We start from the raw sequence: 20,235 nt of genomic DNA, 5'->3' as shown, positions 1-20,235 counted from the left end.
TAAAAATTGACAAAATTAAAGAAAATTTCAAAGAAAACTCGATTACAATTCAAATGAGATCAGGTAATAACAAAAAAGATCCAGTGTTAAGCATAAATCATTAAAATAATTAAATTTGTGTAACAAAAGTGCGGCAAGTCGTGAATCAAGCGCTAATAAAGTGAGAATCAAGGTGTAAAGACTTTTTTACTTGTTAGATACAAAAGTGAAAATAAGAAATAAGATGCCAGAATAAAAATAAATAATTACTGTAAATCGTTCGTTTTCAAACCTAATAATTGCTCCAATTTATAGTATAAACATTCGGTTATTACATAATTATCAAGGATAATCAAAAAAGCATCACAATTTTATAAAAAATTAACAAAAAAAAATTTTGTTAGTGTGAATCGAGTGAAAAAAAAAAGTGTAAGAAAAATAGAAATTTCTTCAGAAGAAAAGAGAGAGAGAGAAAAAAAAAATTTGGAAATAAAAAGAGTGTTGCATTTTCGTCCATAAAAACTAATTAATTTAATTAAAATTTACAAACTCAGTTATCAAAATTAAATATCGTTAATGTCCAAAAAGAACTGAAATCAATTGAGTAAGCAAAGCAACTTTTGATACTTCCTTCGTCGCAATTCATGTATATAAAAAGTAACACACATTCAAGACATTAAAAAAATATAAGAAATTACATGTACAACTTCTTATTATATTCTCACAGCTGCCTGACTCGTTGCTTCGCTCTTTTTCTTTTTCTCAATTTTTTTTTTTATATTTCACATAACATCCAGAGTTAATTTTTTTTCCTTCCTTCTTTCCATCTCGCTTACACAATTTAATAGATTTGATTATTATTTTAATCCATTAATAATGAAATGTATCAGTTACTAATTTTTCCGCAAGGACATACCCGCTTTTCTCATTTACTACAGAGTAAATACATACTCTTTATCATGTTGTATGTATAGTATTATTAAAAAAAATGAAAATTTATTATCGAGGACAAATGAAATAATATCAGATTCAAAGAAAAATATATAAAGGGGGTAATTGAATGAAAACAAAGGAATAATTTTTCATTGCTAAAATAACCCGACGACACCATGCGAGGCAAGAGATGATGGAAAATCCATGATATATCTGTATATATAGATTTTTTTTTATATTTTGTACGTACGGAATATAGACACTCATACAAATACTACACCGTTATACACTCCCACATACAGACGACAGAAATTGAACGTAAGAAGAGAGCAACAACAACACATCTGATGATGGAGACGTGAAAGGGAAAAGAAAAATCAATTTTCCCTATATCTATGCACTCATTTTATCACGTAGTTGTGTAACAAAAAAATATTTATATTATATTAATCGTCTATGAAAAAAGTTCAAGTGTTGATGGACATAAAGCATAATGAAAGGACTCATTTAAGCTCTCAACTCCAGACTTATAGATTTTTTTTTCTTTCATATTCAATGTTCGCGATGCTAAAATATCCATTAATGGAAACATTATGCTATATGTCTCTCTTTACTACTGTATCCCATTTAAGAATGACTAAAAACTATTCCAATCAATTTAATTTCGCTTCATATATTGCCAACAATCGACATTTTTAATAACTTTTAAAGTTGATCAAATAAATTGAGTCTGAAAAATGAGTGTAGAACATGAAATGCTATCGGTATGACTTGATAAATTAAGTAAACATATTATATTATGAGCTAGACTCTCGTTTTTGTGTCGTGAAGGAAGGCAAAAAAAAAATTTATTTAATTTTGGATGCAAATTTATTACTCATTATTTTTTCATGCTTCTTGTGTTGGTTCTTTTTGTGGAAGAAAAAGAGAAAAATGAGTGGAATTTGAGCAACGAGTGATTTTTTTTCTGTTTTTTTGGGGAATGGTTTGCATTGTAATTTTTGACCTGTGAAATTGAATACTTACTAAGTTTGTTTGCGTCATTGAATGAGTTTTATAATTTATATAAGAATTGAAGTATTGTGTCAAAGATGCAGAATGAGTGAACATCATTGGGAAGTTCGCATCATGTCAAAGAGTAGGCCAAGATTGCATCAATGATGCAAATTTAGTCGTTTTCTGCATCATTTTTTTCTATTGTTTGCATCATTAAAATTAATTTACATATTTTGGCATATCTGAAGCAAACTACAATTTTTTATAATTTTAGCATCTAAGACGCGAAAGCAAATGAAATTATCAGCATCATTGATGCAAACCTTTCAACCCAACTTGCAACATTGAAGCAAACTCTTCAACTCGACTAGCATCATTGATGCAAACTCTTCAACTTGATTAGCATCATTGATGCAAAGTCACATCAGTTTTCTAGACTTTCTCGAATCATTAATGTAAACATGATTTTATTCACAATTTTCTGCATCACTAATTGATGCAATCAAGATCTTATCAATTGTAAAATTTCACACATTTGATATAAATCTGTAAAAATTTCATCAAACTTTTCTAATCTTTCATCACAGATGCAAAACAACAGTTTCTCACTTCTCATTTTTCCCATATTTAAACGATGCAAAAAAAAAAGCTCGAAAATGAAACGAAAACAATCGATGCGCTCTCAGTAAAAAATAAAACTATAACTAATACATTCAATCTATGTCATTAATAATTCTTCTTATTTACTTATTCTTTAAGTACCTCTGATGCTTACTCAATTGGTTTTTCCCACGAAATGCATGAAATTAGAGAATCCAAAAAAAAAACTACTACTCGATGGAAATTACCCAACATATTTAATAAATAATATTATTTTTTCTTCTTTCTTTCCATGTCACATTTCAATGCAGAAATTTAAGAGAAAATAAAATAAAAGCAAAAAATAAAGTCACAGTGGTGATTAAAAAATATTATAAACCATTTTTTGTTCCGTTTTGTGGAATAAGCATCGCTGATACTCAAGTTATTTGAGGACTTCTGGAAACGGAGCAACAATTTTTATTTCTCTACCCCCAAAAAATCGTTTAATAAATGAAAAGTCGTGCAATGTAAAAAAAAAATAGTAATTTTATAGTGATGATGACAACAAAAAAAAATAATATAATTAATGATAAGAAAAGGAAATAAATCATTTGCCTAATTTGCATGAGCAAGTAGTTAATATATGTGTAACATCATATGAATAACATCAAGTAGATTCTATCCCAGTGATTATAAGTGAAGATATAAATATAATTTAATCAATAACAAAGAAAAGAAAAAAAAAATAGTCATAAGGAGAAGGAAGTGGAAAAAAAAAATCAAATATTGATTACAAGATATATATAAAATAATAAGGCATAGTGAACCATAAAATAAAAAATTTTTATTTGTAAAACTTGGATAATTTCATAAACGGCTGGATTCCCAATCCAGTTATTAAGGATGATTGGTAGTCATTCAGTCATCAATCAAACCATATTACGACGTAACAAGAATGTAGCAGAATGAAAAAGAATAGTAAATTTTATCCTGATATTGAAATGAAAAAACCACAAAAACCTTGGTGAGTAAAATAAAATAAAAATTTCATTAATACAACTAGAAATCATATCCACATACTTTGGTGGAACGCATACTTAATGGATGACAATTTGAGCCACAATGTGACTGTGTGTCTGTGAGACAGATTCTACTAGTTGATAACATTATTTTGCAATTTTTTAGGGTTGTGTGAACATGAAATAGGAAGTAATTGGTCTATCTACATCAACTGCTTACTTCGTACCAAAAATTACTCGTGTCCAACATTCTGGACATTCCTCGATATTCATAGAAAATTGCGCTTTCGTCAGTTGCCCAATTTATGCTAGCTTTATTGTCTATCGAAATGTCTCACTCCCTCAGCGCACATATTATTCAACCACACATTTACCCCGTATGAAATAAAAAAAAACGTGTGTAGTTTTTTTTTTGTACCGACATCGACGTTATTTCTTCTTTTCATTTCTTCGTCACAATTATATTGTTGTTTTTTTTTTTTGCACATTCTCCATCGTCTCATTGATGAACTTGATAGTGTTTGTGAGCCAATGTTTTCTTCTATTCACAAATCTTTTTTTCGCTGTGTTTATATGTGTATGGGATGAATTGAGCTATTGTATGAGTGAGCAGATGATAAATATGAAATTGTCTCTACTACTTGCTCGGTGCAAATTAATACAAATTAGGGAAATAAAGGAGAAAAAAAGATGTACATCGGTTAATAATTTATTTTTCAATGAGAATGGATGAGATTATCAGCAAGTGCTTCTATATCCAAGTTAACATCTCTCAAATTAATATTTAAATAATTTGCATTTTTCTTATTTTATTATTGGTGTTGGATTGTGACCTTCGTTTTTTTCGTGGATACTATCATTTGGCATTTAATTTTGTTGTAATTTGAGCATTTCATGAGCTTATAATTGACAATCAATAAAGATTCTCACGAAACTATTTTAAACTTGATGTTTAAATAGTTTTACATAGAAATTAGTATTTTGTGGACTAAGAAGAAGTTCAGATTTTGAGTTAAGTCCTTGACATGATATTTATTTTAAGTTTGTTGAAATATTGAAAATGGCTTAAGACAGTCAGTTAAGGGGTTTGTGTGCAACTTATTGTAAAATTTGGTACTTTGGATGTTTTTGGATAACCAATTAGTATTCTGGAGGTATTTCGGTGATGAAGGTCTAAATGCACTGGTACCTAGATAAGCAAATAGAATATTTTAACTCATATCCAGTAGATAGAAGGGTATCGAGACTATTCTCAGTGTTCAACTCTTTTTACAACCAAGACACTATTCATGCCAGTCAGTTAGATGCAATAACGGATAATATGTAAAAACTAGATGATAGAATCAGCAATAGAGACATCTGGAAAGCCTTTTGCAGTAATCTAGTCTCTATTAACTTACTAGTCACTAACTACCCATGCAAGTCATGCCACCCTAAATTTCAATAACGTAATCCACAAGTACCCTCAATACTAAACAACTTCCCATAACTAAAATGAATGAAAAGCGTTTAAAAACAAGATAAATTTCCCAAAAAGCCATCAACATTAAATGACAACCAATAATCAGAACCTGTCCATAATATCGATTACAAAAGTTTTTCATAATGAATTGTTCCAATAGATTACAAAAATCAATAAAATAATGAGAAATTCATTGGCTTAAAGACTGCATCAATTAGTGAAAAAGAAAAAGCATATCAAATAGAGCGAAAAAGCATTCAAAATAATAAAATAAACTAACAAAATTGCTGTTTGAGAGAATGTGAGAGGCACAAAAAAATGAGAATTTCATGCTTCCCAAAAAAAAAAATCTACAATTCATTTACAAACAGGTTTTTTAGTTGAAAAAATTACGCGAGAAAACCAAATCGGCACAAGAGAAATATAAAGCATGCTGTGACGTCATGTTGGCTCCAATGATTGACTTACATCCGGTATCAATTATTGATTGAAAAGTTCACCAAAAAATGTGTGAGATTCAATAGAAACGAGAGAAGTACAACGAAAATAAAGTGTTATGATCAATGTCGGGTGATATATACACATAGATATGGCAAGTACTGTACTCATACATGCTCATGATCGTGTTAACTTGTTGAAGGGGGAATTTTTTTAGTTTTTTTTTTTTCTTTCTTTCCTCTGCCGCATATTTACTGGCCAAATTAAATCTGAATTGTGATGATGCATGCAACTTGACCAATGCTGCTTGGGTTTAGGAATGTCTTGTGAAATTCCAGTGCAGTTTCGTGGTTCCAATGGAATTATTATTTCTATTTGTTTTTTTTCGAAAGCTCTTTCAAGGTCGATTTAATCTGACATGTTACATAATTAAATACTAATTAGCTTTAATAATGAAACCAAAACATTCAAATGCAAATGCGCTTCAATTACTTTATCTGCTTACTTCTATTAATATTGCTCGATTGTATATATATTTTTATGCTTTCATAACTCTTACGAAGTGTATTATATATGCTTCTACACTCAAGTACCATTTTTACAACTCATCATTATCTTCCGCTTATGGTATTACGATGATGTTGATGTCTCTCGGTCTCTCATGTTACTTATTTTTTTCTGTATTAGACTATTTGTGATTATTATCTTGACTATGTATGTCTGGTGATCTGGTTGGTTGTTGATGTTGGCAACTTCTATGATTGTTGATTTGCACCGAAATTTGAAATTAATATGACCGTTATTTTTGGGAATTTTGAATTTTCACTTGAATTTTGATTTTATTTAGAGTTGTTTAACTTATTCGACTTTCATGACCTGTTCCAAGATCCTTTGGTAGGCTATATGTGGCAAGATCCATTAGAAGTTTCCATGCCTATATTCTCAACTTCAGGACTTGATCCTCCTCTCTATCAAGATTCCAATTATTAAATTCCAATTGAAATGATTTCGATTAATTAAGAGAAATGACCTTGCGGAATAATTTAATACCCCAGCCGATATGTGAATATTGAATGTCTATCCAAAGGCCAATAAAAATTTTCGAATGCCATTGACCATCAAAGAGATTCTCTCTTTTTTTTGTTTTAAAATGCATTCAAACCGCTTTCGAATTCCGAGTTGAAAAGCTGTTTCCGAAAAAAAAGTGAAGCAAAAAATATAAAATGCCTTATAGCAAATTTTTTTTTTTAAAAGCGAAAGCATTTCACACACATACATTGAGATATTTCTGAATGATTATCGAATAGTTAACTTTTACCTTTTTTTTTTTTTCGACTATTACACAACAAATACATTGAAAATTTGCTTGAGGCTGTAACATTGTCTAATAATTAGGGTAGCTGAGATTCTTTCTTTCGTTAAACGGAAATATCCGTAAAGTTTTTCTTGTTACGTAAAGAAGCTGTAAAGTAGCAAATTAAAATTGCTAGTTTTATTTTAAACATAAAAAAACTGAGTAGAAAGAGAAGAGCTTAAAGAATATTACGGTCACCAACCCTGTGGAATTTCTCGATAAAAAAAAACAGTTAGCGAAATAATAAAGTAAACTTCATGTAGTCAAGAAAATGCATGCGACTTCAAAAATAGAAAAAAATATAAAAAACCATTTCGCTGGATAATAATAAATTTATATATGCTTTACATTCCTTCTTCATACCTACTTACGTCGTTGCAATATTTAAATCGCAAAGTCTCTTTTATTTTAAAAATAACGAAATGGAAGTGTTTATATTTTTTTTGAAAAAGTTGTTTCTAGGTGCTGTTGCTATTTCATGCTTCCGACACATAAACAAATTGATTTGTTTCCGCTAGTTTTTTTCTCTTTTTTTTGCAATAAACTTCAGCTTGTTTCATATTTAGCTAGTGTGGTGTGTAAATACAGTATAAGTTACTTAGCCTCATACCCATGGAGCAATGAATGTCATGTGATGAGAATTGAAGGAGGAGGAAAAAAAAAATATGTGGCATTGAAGTTGCAGGCTAATTTTTGCTTTGAACTATTTCTATAGAAATTGCGAATTTATTGGAAGTTAATTGTTATTTCTATTTATACGACCGTATAAATGCTGATAAGATGATAAGCTTATCATTGTTTTTTGGAGCTTTTATATGGTTATCGTGATTATTTTAAGCTACTTTGTGATAATTTTTGGTATTTCTGGGCCAGGATTGATAGATTTGATTGAATTTATGGGCATTTTAGAATTTTATAGACTGAATATCATTGCCTTGTTGGATGTTGCTCAAGATTTACTGCTACATACCTACTAATTAATGTCTGGAATGTGTTTAAGATGACAACATGTCATCAGTAAATAAGATTAAGTGTTCATTGCTCAGAATGAATTCAACGACCTTCATGAATTCCTTTAGATCTGCTTTTCTAGATGTTGCTTCAATTTACAGTTGATTAACAAGATTTCTGAAGTTAGAAAAGAGTCAAGAAATAGAGATTTGGTTCGTTTTTGATCCCATATTGCTTAAACTGCTGAAAACCTCAATAAGTCAACCTTACATCCATTTAATTCCAACATTGACTCACTAAACCACAAAAATCCATTAAGCCACACATTCATTTCAGTTCTCAAGTTTACTCCGACTAGCCAGCAACTTACCATGATTGTAATTTGAAACCTCGAAAACCTGAAATTCCTTTACAAAAAATATCTCATCACATTCTTAACACACAACATCCACACCTAGGTAGCTAAGTCAACCATTGAACAAAAAACCCACAAAAGAGAATTTACAAAATGAAATTCAATTTTTTTGCCATAGAAATGTGTTAAAATTTTCTGTACACTCAAATATCCACCACTTTATACCATAACATTGTAGAGATATCTTTTTAAAAAATGTTAAAAAATAAAAACTCCACATTCGTCATTCGTGGTCACTTGCGCAATCTTTACAGTAGCTCTCTCTTTTTCATTTTCAACTATGTAAGAAGTAGTTCAAGGCTGTCTACGGCTTTGTATTTGATTCCAATTGAAATGTAGGACATCAACTTATTGTTTTACAATTGATAGATGGCTAGCCACATCCCATTTAGGGCTATAATGTGCTTTTACATGTATTTAAGATGAGATATTGATCAAGTTCATTATTAATTGATGATCGTCATTTAATGATCCATTTGGGGACAACATTCCTATAAAAATCTTAATAAAATATTAAATAAACTGTAGAAAGTATTGCTAATATAATGTAATTATGATGCCTAATGCATAAATGTTGTCATTCGACTGTGTATTTCACATTGCTTACGACTTGGCAATCAGATGAAGTAAAAAAAAAAAGTTTCAAAACGGTAAATTCGCATTTTGACTTTTATATTTGTGTATAGACTTAAGCTTTGGCAACAAGAGAGACTCGTTTAGTGTCTTTACTTATGTCTATGTGTATTTCTTGTATTTTTTATTTTTATTTTCTGCAAGAGAGCGCGTTTTGAACTTGTCCTTGACCATTCTTTACGACTTTTCATTAGAATTCCTTCAAGACATGAAAGATTTTTTATTTTATTGACACAAAAAAATTATTATTATTATTATTATGATTAATATGAGACAGACGCATAAAAATTCATTCTGATATCACATAACAATTTGGTTATATAATTATTATTATGTCTCATGTAAGCGTGTGTTGATATGGATATAAAAATATTTTTGTGTGCCTTTTTCTTATTCTCGTTTTTTACAATTGAAATATATTTCTTCATCAGAGTTTTATATGTAAGGATATCATTTTACTTGTGCTGAACATGTAAGGATATACCACTCGACAAAATCTGAATATATCAACAAAAGAATTTGAATTTGGTTCTTGAACTTGAGTTTGGTTGGGAATTTGCTTTAATCTGGGCTGTCAGACATTTTTAATTGGGTTATTAACGGAGATTTGCAGTGGAACAGCTTAATTTATATTCATGCTAGGTAGGAATATTGATTCATCTTCATTTGGAGTAGAGTCTTCTAAATACAATGCTAAGACTAAGGCAGAGCCACAAAGGAATATTTACAGCCATGTCCTTAAAAACGTAGCCACTCTCATTCCTCAGAGTAGCAATTTAGTCAGAAATTTTGGTACAATACCTAGATTTCAATCTTTAATCTTTAATGTCAATCTCTAAACTCTGGACCATAACATGAAAACAATTTCATCAATATCCCTTAGACTTCATGGCAATCTACTTCAATAACTTACTAAATCTCAAAATGTTACTCATATCTCAGCTGGATATTCAGATATAATAAAAATGGCGATCAAATTTCCTCATAAAAAAAGTTCAAAAAAAATTATCATTTGAGTCACCCTTTAAGTTCTCAGAAATTATTCTTTACAACATCCTAAAAAAAAGGGTCTAAATGTTTCATCTTTCTCTTCCTTAAAATAATCATTCACAAATGCCTCGTATCACAGCAGTAAAAATAAAAGTTATATCAATTTGGAATAAAATTTTACTCGTTTCTATTTATAAACCATACCGTTTGAATCTTTGACTGATTACATGATTATATTTGTTATGCCAATAGCCATTCAAGCAGCAAACTTTTTTGGCTCTCTTTCTTTCTCTTGAGTTTATTCTATTTATGGATGAAAATGAAGTTGATGTTGAAAAAAATTAAGTTAAAACAATGGACAGAATGTTTTTTAGCTGTGCGAAAAGTGAAGATATAATGGTCTTGAAAAGTTTTATAATTTTTTTAAAAAAAGATTAGATTAGATAAGGAATGAAACGACCGAGATCTTGGAACTGAATATATATTTCAATCCGTATATTGTTTGTGAAATTAATTAACGAAAAAGTTTTATGGAAGGCACGAGTGTTGTGAAGAAAAGAAAAAAAAAAATCCATTGTTCACCAACACAACTAGACATTAAAGTTTTGCCTCAACATTCCTTTCAATGACTCAATTTCATATGAATTTTATTTCATATTATAATTTTTTTTTCTTCCTCCTTCGTTCTCTCCTACTTTCAAATATACCTTATAGCTGTAGTCTGTAAATGACAGTCAATGGATATTTTTTCTATCCTTACATGTGTTATTTCATATATATTGAGGAGGAAAAGAAAGGAAAGAAATATAAAATTAAGGAGAAATTTATTCAACATTGAAAAGTAGTAAAAATTCATCATATATGCACAATATGTACAGTTTCAGTGGCACAAAAAAAAAATTACTTTATATTCAAAGTTTTCTTCTCCTTCCATTCTAGTCTAGTTTTTTTTCTGAATATTAAAAATTTATAACTAAACATTGATATTGCTACCTAGTAATTTGTAATGCTACAATGCATTTCACGTTTATCGTGAATTTCTCTTCTCATTGTCTACTTTTTGATCTCCTTGAATATTGATGAGTAATTTTTTTTTCTATTGATGTTTCTTATAGTTTAGCTTGCTTTTTTATGTGTCTGTGAAAAAAAAATTCAATTTTGCAGTCATCTTTAATTGGTTGATTGGAAAAAAAGAAAACGAGAGTAAAATGTATTAAGTTTTGTCTTTTATTAAACTCTTCAAAAAATCTTACATTAGTAATGAATTTCTAACACAAAGATTATGAATTTAAGGATTTGAACCTTCAATTTTTAAGTAAATTTTACTGATTTCTAATTTATAATTTATATTACTTTATCCAATTTAGCTAAAATGAATTGACATATTTGAAATAAATTCAAAATGAAATTGAGAATCCTTACTAAGCTTTAAATTTCTGTTCCTGAAATGGTTTAATACATTTAAAGACGCCCCTAAAATTTCTACTTGCGTAGAGTCCGTACAGATCAATTGTGATTCATGCCCTATCAGATGTCGCCTGAAACTAACATTATCCTCAGCTAACGCTTGCCAATTTCCAATACTACACGCAAAACTGTCTGTCAACAGCTTACTTCCATGAATTCTTTGGCCGTCTCAAAAATTCTACAATTTCAAATAAAAATCTGAAATTTTCTTGTACTCTGAATTCATTAAAAGTTCAAATGGAATCATAACGATTTGTCTAGATACATTCCTAAATGTAAGGAAGCATAAGAACATTTCAATTCCAAAAAAAAACTACTTAAAAGAGAAAATTTAATCTCTCAGACAAGCTACAAACATTTATTCTCTCTCGTTCTCTCTCAAAACACCCAAGTAGAAAAATCTACAATAAAAAAAAATTATCTTAAACATTCAATTTAACAATTAATGATAGCAAAAGACGATTTTTTTCATTTTCTCATCCACTTTGTTTTATTCATCAAGAGACAAGACATTTTCGCTGACCCATAAAAACGTGTGTTACATTTTAAGCGCGCGATAAGCGCTTCCAATTTTTTGTTCTTCTTCTCTTTTATTTTACATTTTTTTTATTTTTTGCACAAGTTTAACAAACAAAATTAAAAAAAGCTTGCAATGAAAAATATTTATACACATCAATGAACAATGTCAACAAGTCTGAATATCTATACATTCATACACACAATTCTATAAAAACGTTTTTTTCTTTTTGTTTAATAAAATGCTCGTGCTCAAGTTTATCGTTGTAAGAATAAAATATAATATTATTATTAATGTAGACGAATATGTGAAGGCATGTCGAAATATTTTTTTTCTTTCCTTTTCGACATTTTATTGCCATTCTTAGTGTAAAAAAATTTATCACTATTAATTTTTATAGATCAAACAGAACCATAATTGATACTTAATTTAATAAGCATTAAATAGTGAAGCCATAAAAATGTTCCTCTTCCTTTTTTTCTGTATTTACAATATGAAGAGAAGCTTCTACGACAGTGGTGGGTAATTTGTGTGTCGTGGCACTCAGGGGAGTAGCTAGAAAATTTTATGGGAGCTCGTCGGTTATTTTTGTGAAATTTTTTGAAAAAACCTTACAAAATAAACGGTTTTCCGATTCTCAGAGGGGTGCCCGTGCCCTTAATGGCCCTCCCTGGTTACACCACTGGTAGCACTCTAGTGTGCAGCCAAAAATTCTTGGAAATGCTATAAACTGAATGCCGTGTGCGGTTTCGATTCAAACTTACTACTATGATTTATCGTGGGTTGCCCATCACTGTTCTACGCCAATTTTTTTTTGGGGGGGATACACAAAAAATTGCTTTTCTTTTCCGTATTATGCCAATGAGGAAACCACAAAATCGAAAGGAAATTCTTTTACACATATGACTTTTTGTATTTGTTTGAAACTTTTATTTTTTTTTATTTTTGTGCCTCTCTCAATCTTTATTCCGACTTTTCTTTTTTTACGTACTTAAAAATTCGCAACACAATGATAAAATATCGAGAGAGGGAAAAAAAATCGAGGAAGAAGAAATTTTCTGGTGATTTTCATTGAGGAGGGTAAAGAAAATTGCAATAGAACGAGCACATCTTCCCATAATCATTGAAACAGCATGTTATTTTGAATAAAAATGTAAATGGATGTCGAATAAATGCTTCTAAATTTCTTCTTCTTTTTTTTTTATCCATCCACTCATCGACTAACTGACTATGTTGTTGGCTGTGTGTCGTAGATGAGGAAAAAGAAGAAGAAGAGCGCCACACACAAAAAAAAAAGTATGAAAGAGAGCAGAAAAGAAAGGAAAGGAAAAAAAAAATTGGGGTTGAATGAATGTGGAAACAGGAAAAAGGGTTTATTGCTCCCTTTCGTGATTATACCAACATCATAAACTCCATTTAACAAATCGGATGAGTATGAATATATCAACAATGCTTAACCTCTAATAATCATCATATTTTTTTTGTCTTCTACATTTTGTGCATGACTTAAACATTTGTGAATAAGGTTCATAAAACTAATTTTATTATTTCATGCAATATTCTCTCTCTTATGGACGTGAAGCTCTTCTTGCCTCATTTTTACCAAATGAAATATTCTAATCATTGTAATTAACTTGAAGGAATTTAATTGTACCATAATTAAAGGTTGAAGATTGGACAATTTCATTTAATGAAACAAACTCGTTTTATATAATTCATGGTTAGTAACAACAACAACAACAAAAAATATATTCAAGCTTTGCATATTTTTAATTGAGCTTCACGCTCACCTTACTAATCGTTATCATAAAAAATTTATAAAATTTTATTGCTTTTTGTGTGGTTAGTTCTTCTTATATTAGTGCGTTTGTAGATCATATAACATCAATTAGCCATTTGAGTAATTACTTAAAAAATTATTTTTTCTTCTTCTTGGTCGCCTTAAAGGCTCATTCATTATGAAATGCAACAGAGTTGTCTCGAGAGGCAAACAACTTACCGGGGGGGAAAGACACTTGAGTTGAGAATGCTTTTAAAAAAAATTCATACTAAGCTTTTGAAAATGAAGCAAAAAATATTTTAAATGATGAGATAAGTCTTTGTTTAGATTGTCCTTGTTGAATAAAATAAAAATCGTGGTTGTCTTCAATAGACACAAAAGGATCTTGAACAGATATTGTTATGGCTTGATGAGATTTTTTAATTGAATTGTTGAATATGAGATGATTTTTAGATTTTTTATTTTGTGGTTTAATAGGTGGAAAATTGAGTTTTTTTATTGAGTGCTAGAATGTTTTATGTCGATGAATACATATCTGAGCATATGAGTGCGATGACTTATTTAATTTACTTCCATTTTCATAGCCATTAACTGATTCAACTCATTAATTTCTAATGGTTAAATCCAAATCAATCGACATCATGATTTAATTCAAATAAACTAAATCACATTTAATCCAGACATGAGCAACGACACTAAAATTCCTCACATAACAATTCAACAAAATTGCACATTTTCTTCACGAATTAAAACTCGTGTATTTTACTCCACAAACCCACAATTTATCTTTCATTTAGCTTTATTTTATTGTCAGCATTTTAAAAATGTGCTAATTTTTATGGGTGCCAGTGCTGCACCGTTTGTACACGACAATTATTTTTAAGCTGAAACACGATTTTTTCGAAAGCACTTCAATTCATAAAAAATTAAGGTCCATTGATTCGTGTCCTTTTGTCTAATTTTAATGTGTACACTCTCACTCTCTTATGTTATGTTATTGTTGTAAAACACAATGTCATTTGGTGCCGAATAGTCTTCAATGACGCAAAAAGCTACCGTTCGCCGGATTATTGCACAGCAATTCCAGTTTCACGAGATCATCGTCCATACGCATGTTTTGTAGCTTGTAAAGATTGTGCAACACGCATTATATTTAAATAATTGCTGTCTAGAGGGTAAAGTACTCAAAATTTCCAAGAAAATACAAAGGCAACGTGCAAAAAAATATTGACTATGTCGACAACTCTGTAATGTAATATGTTTATTTACTTAAACTAGCATTATATATATATACAAGTGATCTCAAATTATCTCAAAAGGTTATTTATGAGCAAATCAATAAGTTTCCTACATTACCATGCAATAATAATATATATTAAAAACTTCATCTCATCTTCTTATTCTACCGTCTATTTCATTCCTCTTAATCTACTCAGCGTTAATTTGAAACAAGGAAGATAATCATGAGATGATGTAGAAGAAGATGCTCTCTTCTAAAAGTAAAGTGTGAATAACAGCAGAGAAAAAAAAAACATTTATTCTAATTTTAAAAATATCTCATCAACACATCATGTCGAGTAAGTTACTAACAAATCGTTTATTGTATGTATATTATACGGTAGAAAAAGTATTTGGTGAAAGTAAACGGCAAACAAGCGAAAAGTATCAAATCGTGTTACGTTTTTCATTTAAACCTCAAAAAAAAATTATTTTCTTGCAATTTGAAAATTTACTTTTATACCCAATGTTGCCTTGACTTGCTTGTCGATCTTACATTTGTATTATGAGCTCAATTTTTTATATATATATATTTATACACAAAAAAAATATTTATATACATAGTTATACAATATCAATGTATTGTTTTTCTACGTGTGGCTTTTTAGGCGAGAAAAGTGAGAGAGAGAGAGACACATTTTATTTTATTTTTTGCATTGAGTGCTATATATTTTCAGTTTCGTAATAACTAAAGTGCTTAAGTCGATTGAATTGTGAGTAAAAAGAGAAAACAAAAGAGTGTTTTGGTTTTGATAACAAAACAAAATGGAAATCATGAGAATCATAAACACAAGTGGCTGGAATATTTATATATATGGATTTTAATGAATGAAGAAAAAAGTTTTTAATTTTCATTTCTTTTTTTGTTGTTTTTGAAGGCAAGAGATATAAAACAAATATTGTTTAGTGAAAACCGCGACGCATATTTGAATTGAAATGAAAATTATCGCCATACAATTACAATTAAAAAACATACATAGAAGTCAAGATATGTTTTTATACTTCACGAAGATAAATTTGTTCGGATAGGTTTGGACGCTCCAGATAAAATATTTGAAAGATAATGGATTCTTGTCTTATCAGGATTGTAGTAGATTGTTATCAAAATTAAGTGAGTCTAAAAAGCAAGTTTGGAGTAATTAATTGACTTAGACATAACATTTAGATAGTCTGTTATTGTGAACTTCTTTAACAGACAAAGAGCACGTTTAGGCACCTTAGTGGTATTGCTGTTCCATGAAAGCATGCTCTTTGTCTGTTAGGGCTACTCTTATGACAAAATATCTTTTAATTGCAAAGTTCTTAAAGAAAAATGTCCGTGTTTGTTCATTTGTATGTTTATATGCTTGTCTGCCAGTCACGAGTGACCACATATATACTAGTCAATATTTTCACATACTTTATGATTCATACAAGTGATAAGTTGTTGTTCACATCAAAAATCCATGACGTTCTAAGCGATTGACGTCACAGCTTCTATAATCTCAAAATAAGCTGATCAATTAGAACGTTTAATAATTTTTCTAACATATTTTCACTTAATTTTCAAATTTTATAAAATCAAGCGCGTCCATATTACCATGAAAATTTAGACAAATGTTTTTTTTTTTTTCCTGTTGATGTATAAATTCGTTCTGGCTTGTTTACACTCAAAGCAAAGTCCAAAATCGAATTTGGTTCAGATGGTTTGTCAATAAAAGTAGCTTCTTGTTGATCTGCTCAAGTTTTTTTCTTGCTGCATCACTTGTAAATTTTAACCTCAATATTTCCACTAAAAAAACAACTTTAGCTCTCTCGAAAGAGACTTAAGTCTTGGAATAAAAGTCAAAACAGTCCAGAAGAGAGTCTGAGACTAAACAAACATTTTTTTTCGTGATAATTCTTCGTTTTACTAACGAAACAGAAATTTTCGTCTTCAAATAAATCAAAGTTTTGTAAATCTCCACCGCACTTAGTTATTTAAACAAATTTTTTTTGTTGCTAATTGTCTCTCCTCGTCTCCCCGTGCCACCACTATTTACTTTATTACAGAGAGGAAAAAAAATTAAATTTGTGGATCGCAATATTCATCTGTACAGGTGTTTTTAATATATTTTAAAAAAAAAAAATTTTTTTTTCTCATCTCTTCTACTGTCGTCGACAACCGTTTGCCGGAATAGCTTTAGGGACATTTTTGCTTTTTAACTTTTTTTTTTCTTCTCTCGTCGCACCAGCTTTCTATGGAATGATGAATGAATTTCTCTCCTTTGTCCTGTAATCCATTTTTAATCCTTTTACCATACTTTTTTTTTCTTGCGTTATGTCTCGTCCTATTGAGTAGGAAAAACAAGATGACAAACAATGACAAAGTTTTTTCTTGTCTCTTTCTTATTGCCTTACACATTTGTCTATCATTAATTTATATTATGATCATTCATTAATTGATTGCCGTTAAACTTTCATTTTTGCACAGATTTTTATGAGTGTTATAGTTTTTCATTTCCTCACATACATCCAAATAGACACCAATAACATACAAATATTATTTGTGAATGAGACGAAACGAGTGAAAAAGAAAAACGGAAAAACTTTTTTACATTCTTGTTTTTTTAGTCTCAAAACAGAAATAAAAAGGACACGCGAGGTCATTGTAAGCAAAACACAATTTTTTTTAGTTAAATGATTAAACGGAAAATGCTTTTCAATAAAGGAAAAACCTTCTCAAGCATGTGTATGAGTGTGTATGAGAAATGTTTACAAATACGATGCGACATCAAATCAATATGAAGTAGAATTTTTTCAAATAAACTTCTTATTCTAAATATAGATTTACTAATAAGATGTGTATATATAAACATTCACGATTTGAAGTAAGCAAAAGGCGAAAAAAACAACGTTTGTGCATTTCGAGAATGAAAATGTTTTTTTCTCATTTTTTTTTTTGTGTGCTAAAGGAGAGAGAACAAGAAGAATTTTTTTATTTGAGGACAGAAAACGGAAGATGAAACGGAATTTCTATTTACTGTGATATTTTTTTTCCCTCTCGTTTCATTCGTTCTTTTTTTTGCTATTCTCGTTCCTTTTTATGATAAAGAAAAATTTCCTTTTTCCTTCAGCCTCACTTCCGACTTGTAAACGGTGTGAAATTTGAAATAATCGTTTATGATAATTGGTGTCATTCAGAGAGTTGTTTCTTTCAACGGCTTGTAGTTAAGGAAAGGAAAAAAAATAAGTGATACAAGTGCGTTTCTAGGTGCTGCACGTGTTCTGTATGAATCATAGACATTTAATGTTTTTTCTCATTCAATTTCTCACATCAAAAGTTCAATCGACAATTTTCTAATGAAAATCAATTAATCTAATAAGAATAATTAAGTTGCTCCATAAAGTCATGAAGAGCAAGCAAAACAAACGAACGACGAAGTCAAACGAACCCTTAAAAGTTGACATAAAAGGTCAATTACAAATTTTCTAACCTCAAAATATAATAAAAACAAAGAAAAGCAGACAGACAAATAAATAGATAATATTTAATGAGAAAAGAAGCGTGAATGATGAAAAATAAAATAATGTTTTGAGTGTGAGATTATCCTTTCCTTATTCAGCATTTTATGTTTAATAAAAAAAAAAAGGTTCTCGCATTTTCCTCTCGCTAATAATATTCACTGTGGGTGTACAATCTATCTACTAAATGCCGTATAGCATGCTGCAAAAAAACGAAAGAAAAAAAAAACATCAATCGATAACTTTTCTGGATTTTCTTTTTATGTGTGCCTCTTTTAAAATGTTGTTCTTAAAATTAGAACTGTACATACTGGAACGAGATGTGAATGTACACATTCAATTGATCCAGACGATTTTCATCTCTATTCTTAATTCTGTAATTCTGTTAAATGTAATTTACAAAAAATCTTCTTCTTCTGGCATTTCAAGCAACAACAAAAAAAGAATAATTTTTATTAGCAATGTTTTAATTTTTTTCTTTCTTTTTCCTTCCTCCTGTGATGCTGTCTTTGTATGGTCGTAGTGCTTTATTTTTTTTTTGCCCCCATATCTTCGCTTAGAAAATTCATTTTTCGAAAAACACTCAATGCGCACGTCATTGAACGGCAAAAAAAAGAAGACGAAAGCGAAAAAAAAAAAAGATTTTCTAGATGCGATTGTATTTGTTTCATGTATACACAACGGAAAGTGGTATTAAATATTATTATAGGTGCCCATAACTCGACTCATAAGTCTTTTATAATTGTGTATACAAACTGTTACTGTAAATTTGAGAGAGAGACACAAATAACATAGAGAGTGAGAGAGAATAGATTAAAATGTCGTGCTTTGTTTGTTGCTTCTTCATAGCATGAGGAGAGGATACAAAATAAAGATGGAAATAAAAATTGAAATTTAGAAGTAAAACAAAAAATAATGAATGATGAAAGAAAAGGAAAAGATGTTATGTGTAACTATAGATCTTTATGAATGAGATGGAGCGAGATTTAATAATTTTTTGGAAATGCTATCTTGTGTACACCAATATTACACAGATGTGTCTGCTAACAAATCTCGTGCATTCTCTTCATTTCCTTTACACTTTTCGAGGGTTTTTTTTTTGTTCTTCTTTTTAGTTCCTCTTCTTATTCATTTATTCAAGTTGATTCAACTTTTAACTTTATCTTCTTTATGTGTGTGTTTGTCACACGTTCTCATTCCTATTTCATTTGCTGCTGCTGCTTTATCTTCTCCTTAATATACGTTTATTCTTTATTATTATTTATTCTATATCATGTTTCAAGCCACCCTATGGCTTTTTAAAATATCCTCTAAAAAATTTAAGTCAATTTTCTCTATTTTCCTATCACTTACCGAACCAGTTCTACAGACAATAAAGACAAAAAGGCTTATTTGCATTTTAACCTTATGGGGATGTATATACGCAAGAAAATTCTCTTTTTTCCTCATTCTCTCTCGTTTTTCCGTATCCTCTAATTCTTCTTATATTGCATACAGTTATTGGTGTGCTTGACCTTTTTAGTGATTCTTAAGAATCGATTTATTTTGAACATTTTTTTTGTGATTTCATAGTCAATTGTATTGAAATGATCTAGCTCAATGATCCAGTGAGTCTAGATTTTGGATTTACCTTTATTGCTTACCAAAGCTTGTCAACAAACAATACAGCCACAACATTCATATCCTCAGCTTCTGTTTACTTTTATATAAAATTGGAACTGATTCATCTTTACCAGTCGTATTCATAAATTGCATAAAAGTAGCTACTCATATTCATACCTGCAAGCTGTTTATTGCTTAGTCATCATAAAGTTTTTTCTTAAGATATTTATTACTGGATATAACAATAATTTCATATAATCATTAAGCTTATCCTTTATAATATCTCATAAGCAGGAGTAATCATATATAAAGTCGATTTACTTAAGTACCTGCTGTACTCGGTAAATTTAATTGTG

The 20,235-nt window shown here is 29.6% G+C and overlaps 1 protein-coding gene across 5 annotated transcripts in view; it reads left to right on the top strand.

The window, feature by feature from the left end:
* The first annotated feature begins 206 nt into the window (after nt 1–206).
* Nucleotides 207–20,235, top strand: part of lilli (AF4/FMR2 family member lilliputian) — a 53,765-nt gene continuing 33,736 nt past the window's right edge. For 3 of the 5 annotated variants that reach the window (XM_070636294.1, XM_070636297.1, XM_070636293.1), the window contains exons 1-2: nt 207–408; nt 2,820–3,514. In XM_070636294.1, coding sequence (XP_070492395.1) covers nt 3,456–3,514 — 59 coding nt within the window. In that variant the 5' untranslated portion in view covers nt 207–408; nt 2,820–3,455. Of the gene's footprint in view, nt 409–2,819; nt 3,515–15,580; nt 15,906–20,235 lie in introns of those variants that run through there. The other 2 variants (XM_070636300.1, XM_070636299.1) reach the window with 2 other exon arrangements.

Source organism: Chironomus tepperi, unplaced genomic scaffold (genome assembly GCF_022539635.2).
Source record: "Chironomus tepperi strain 1889 unplaced genomic scaffold, CSIRO-AGI_Ctep_v1 contig_123, whole genome shotgun sequence".
NCBI classification, from domain to species: Eukaryota; Metazoa; Arthropoda; class Insecta; order Diptera; family Chironomidae; genus Chironomus; species Chironomus tepperi.
Note: the sequence above shows the minus strand (reverse complement) of the source record. Positions and strands in the feature narration are given on the sequence as shown.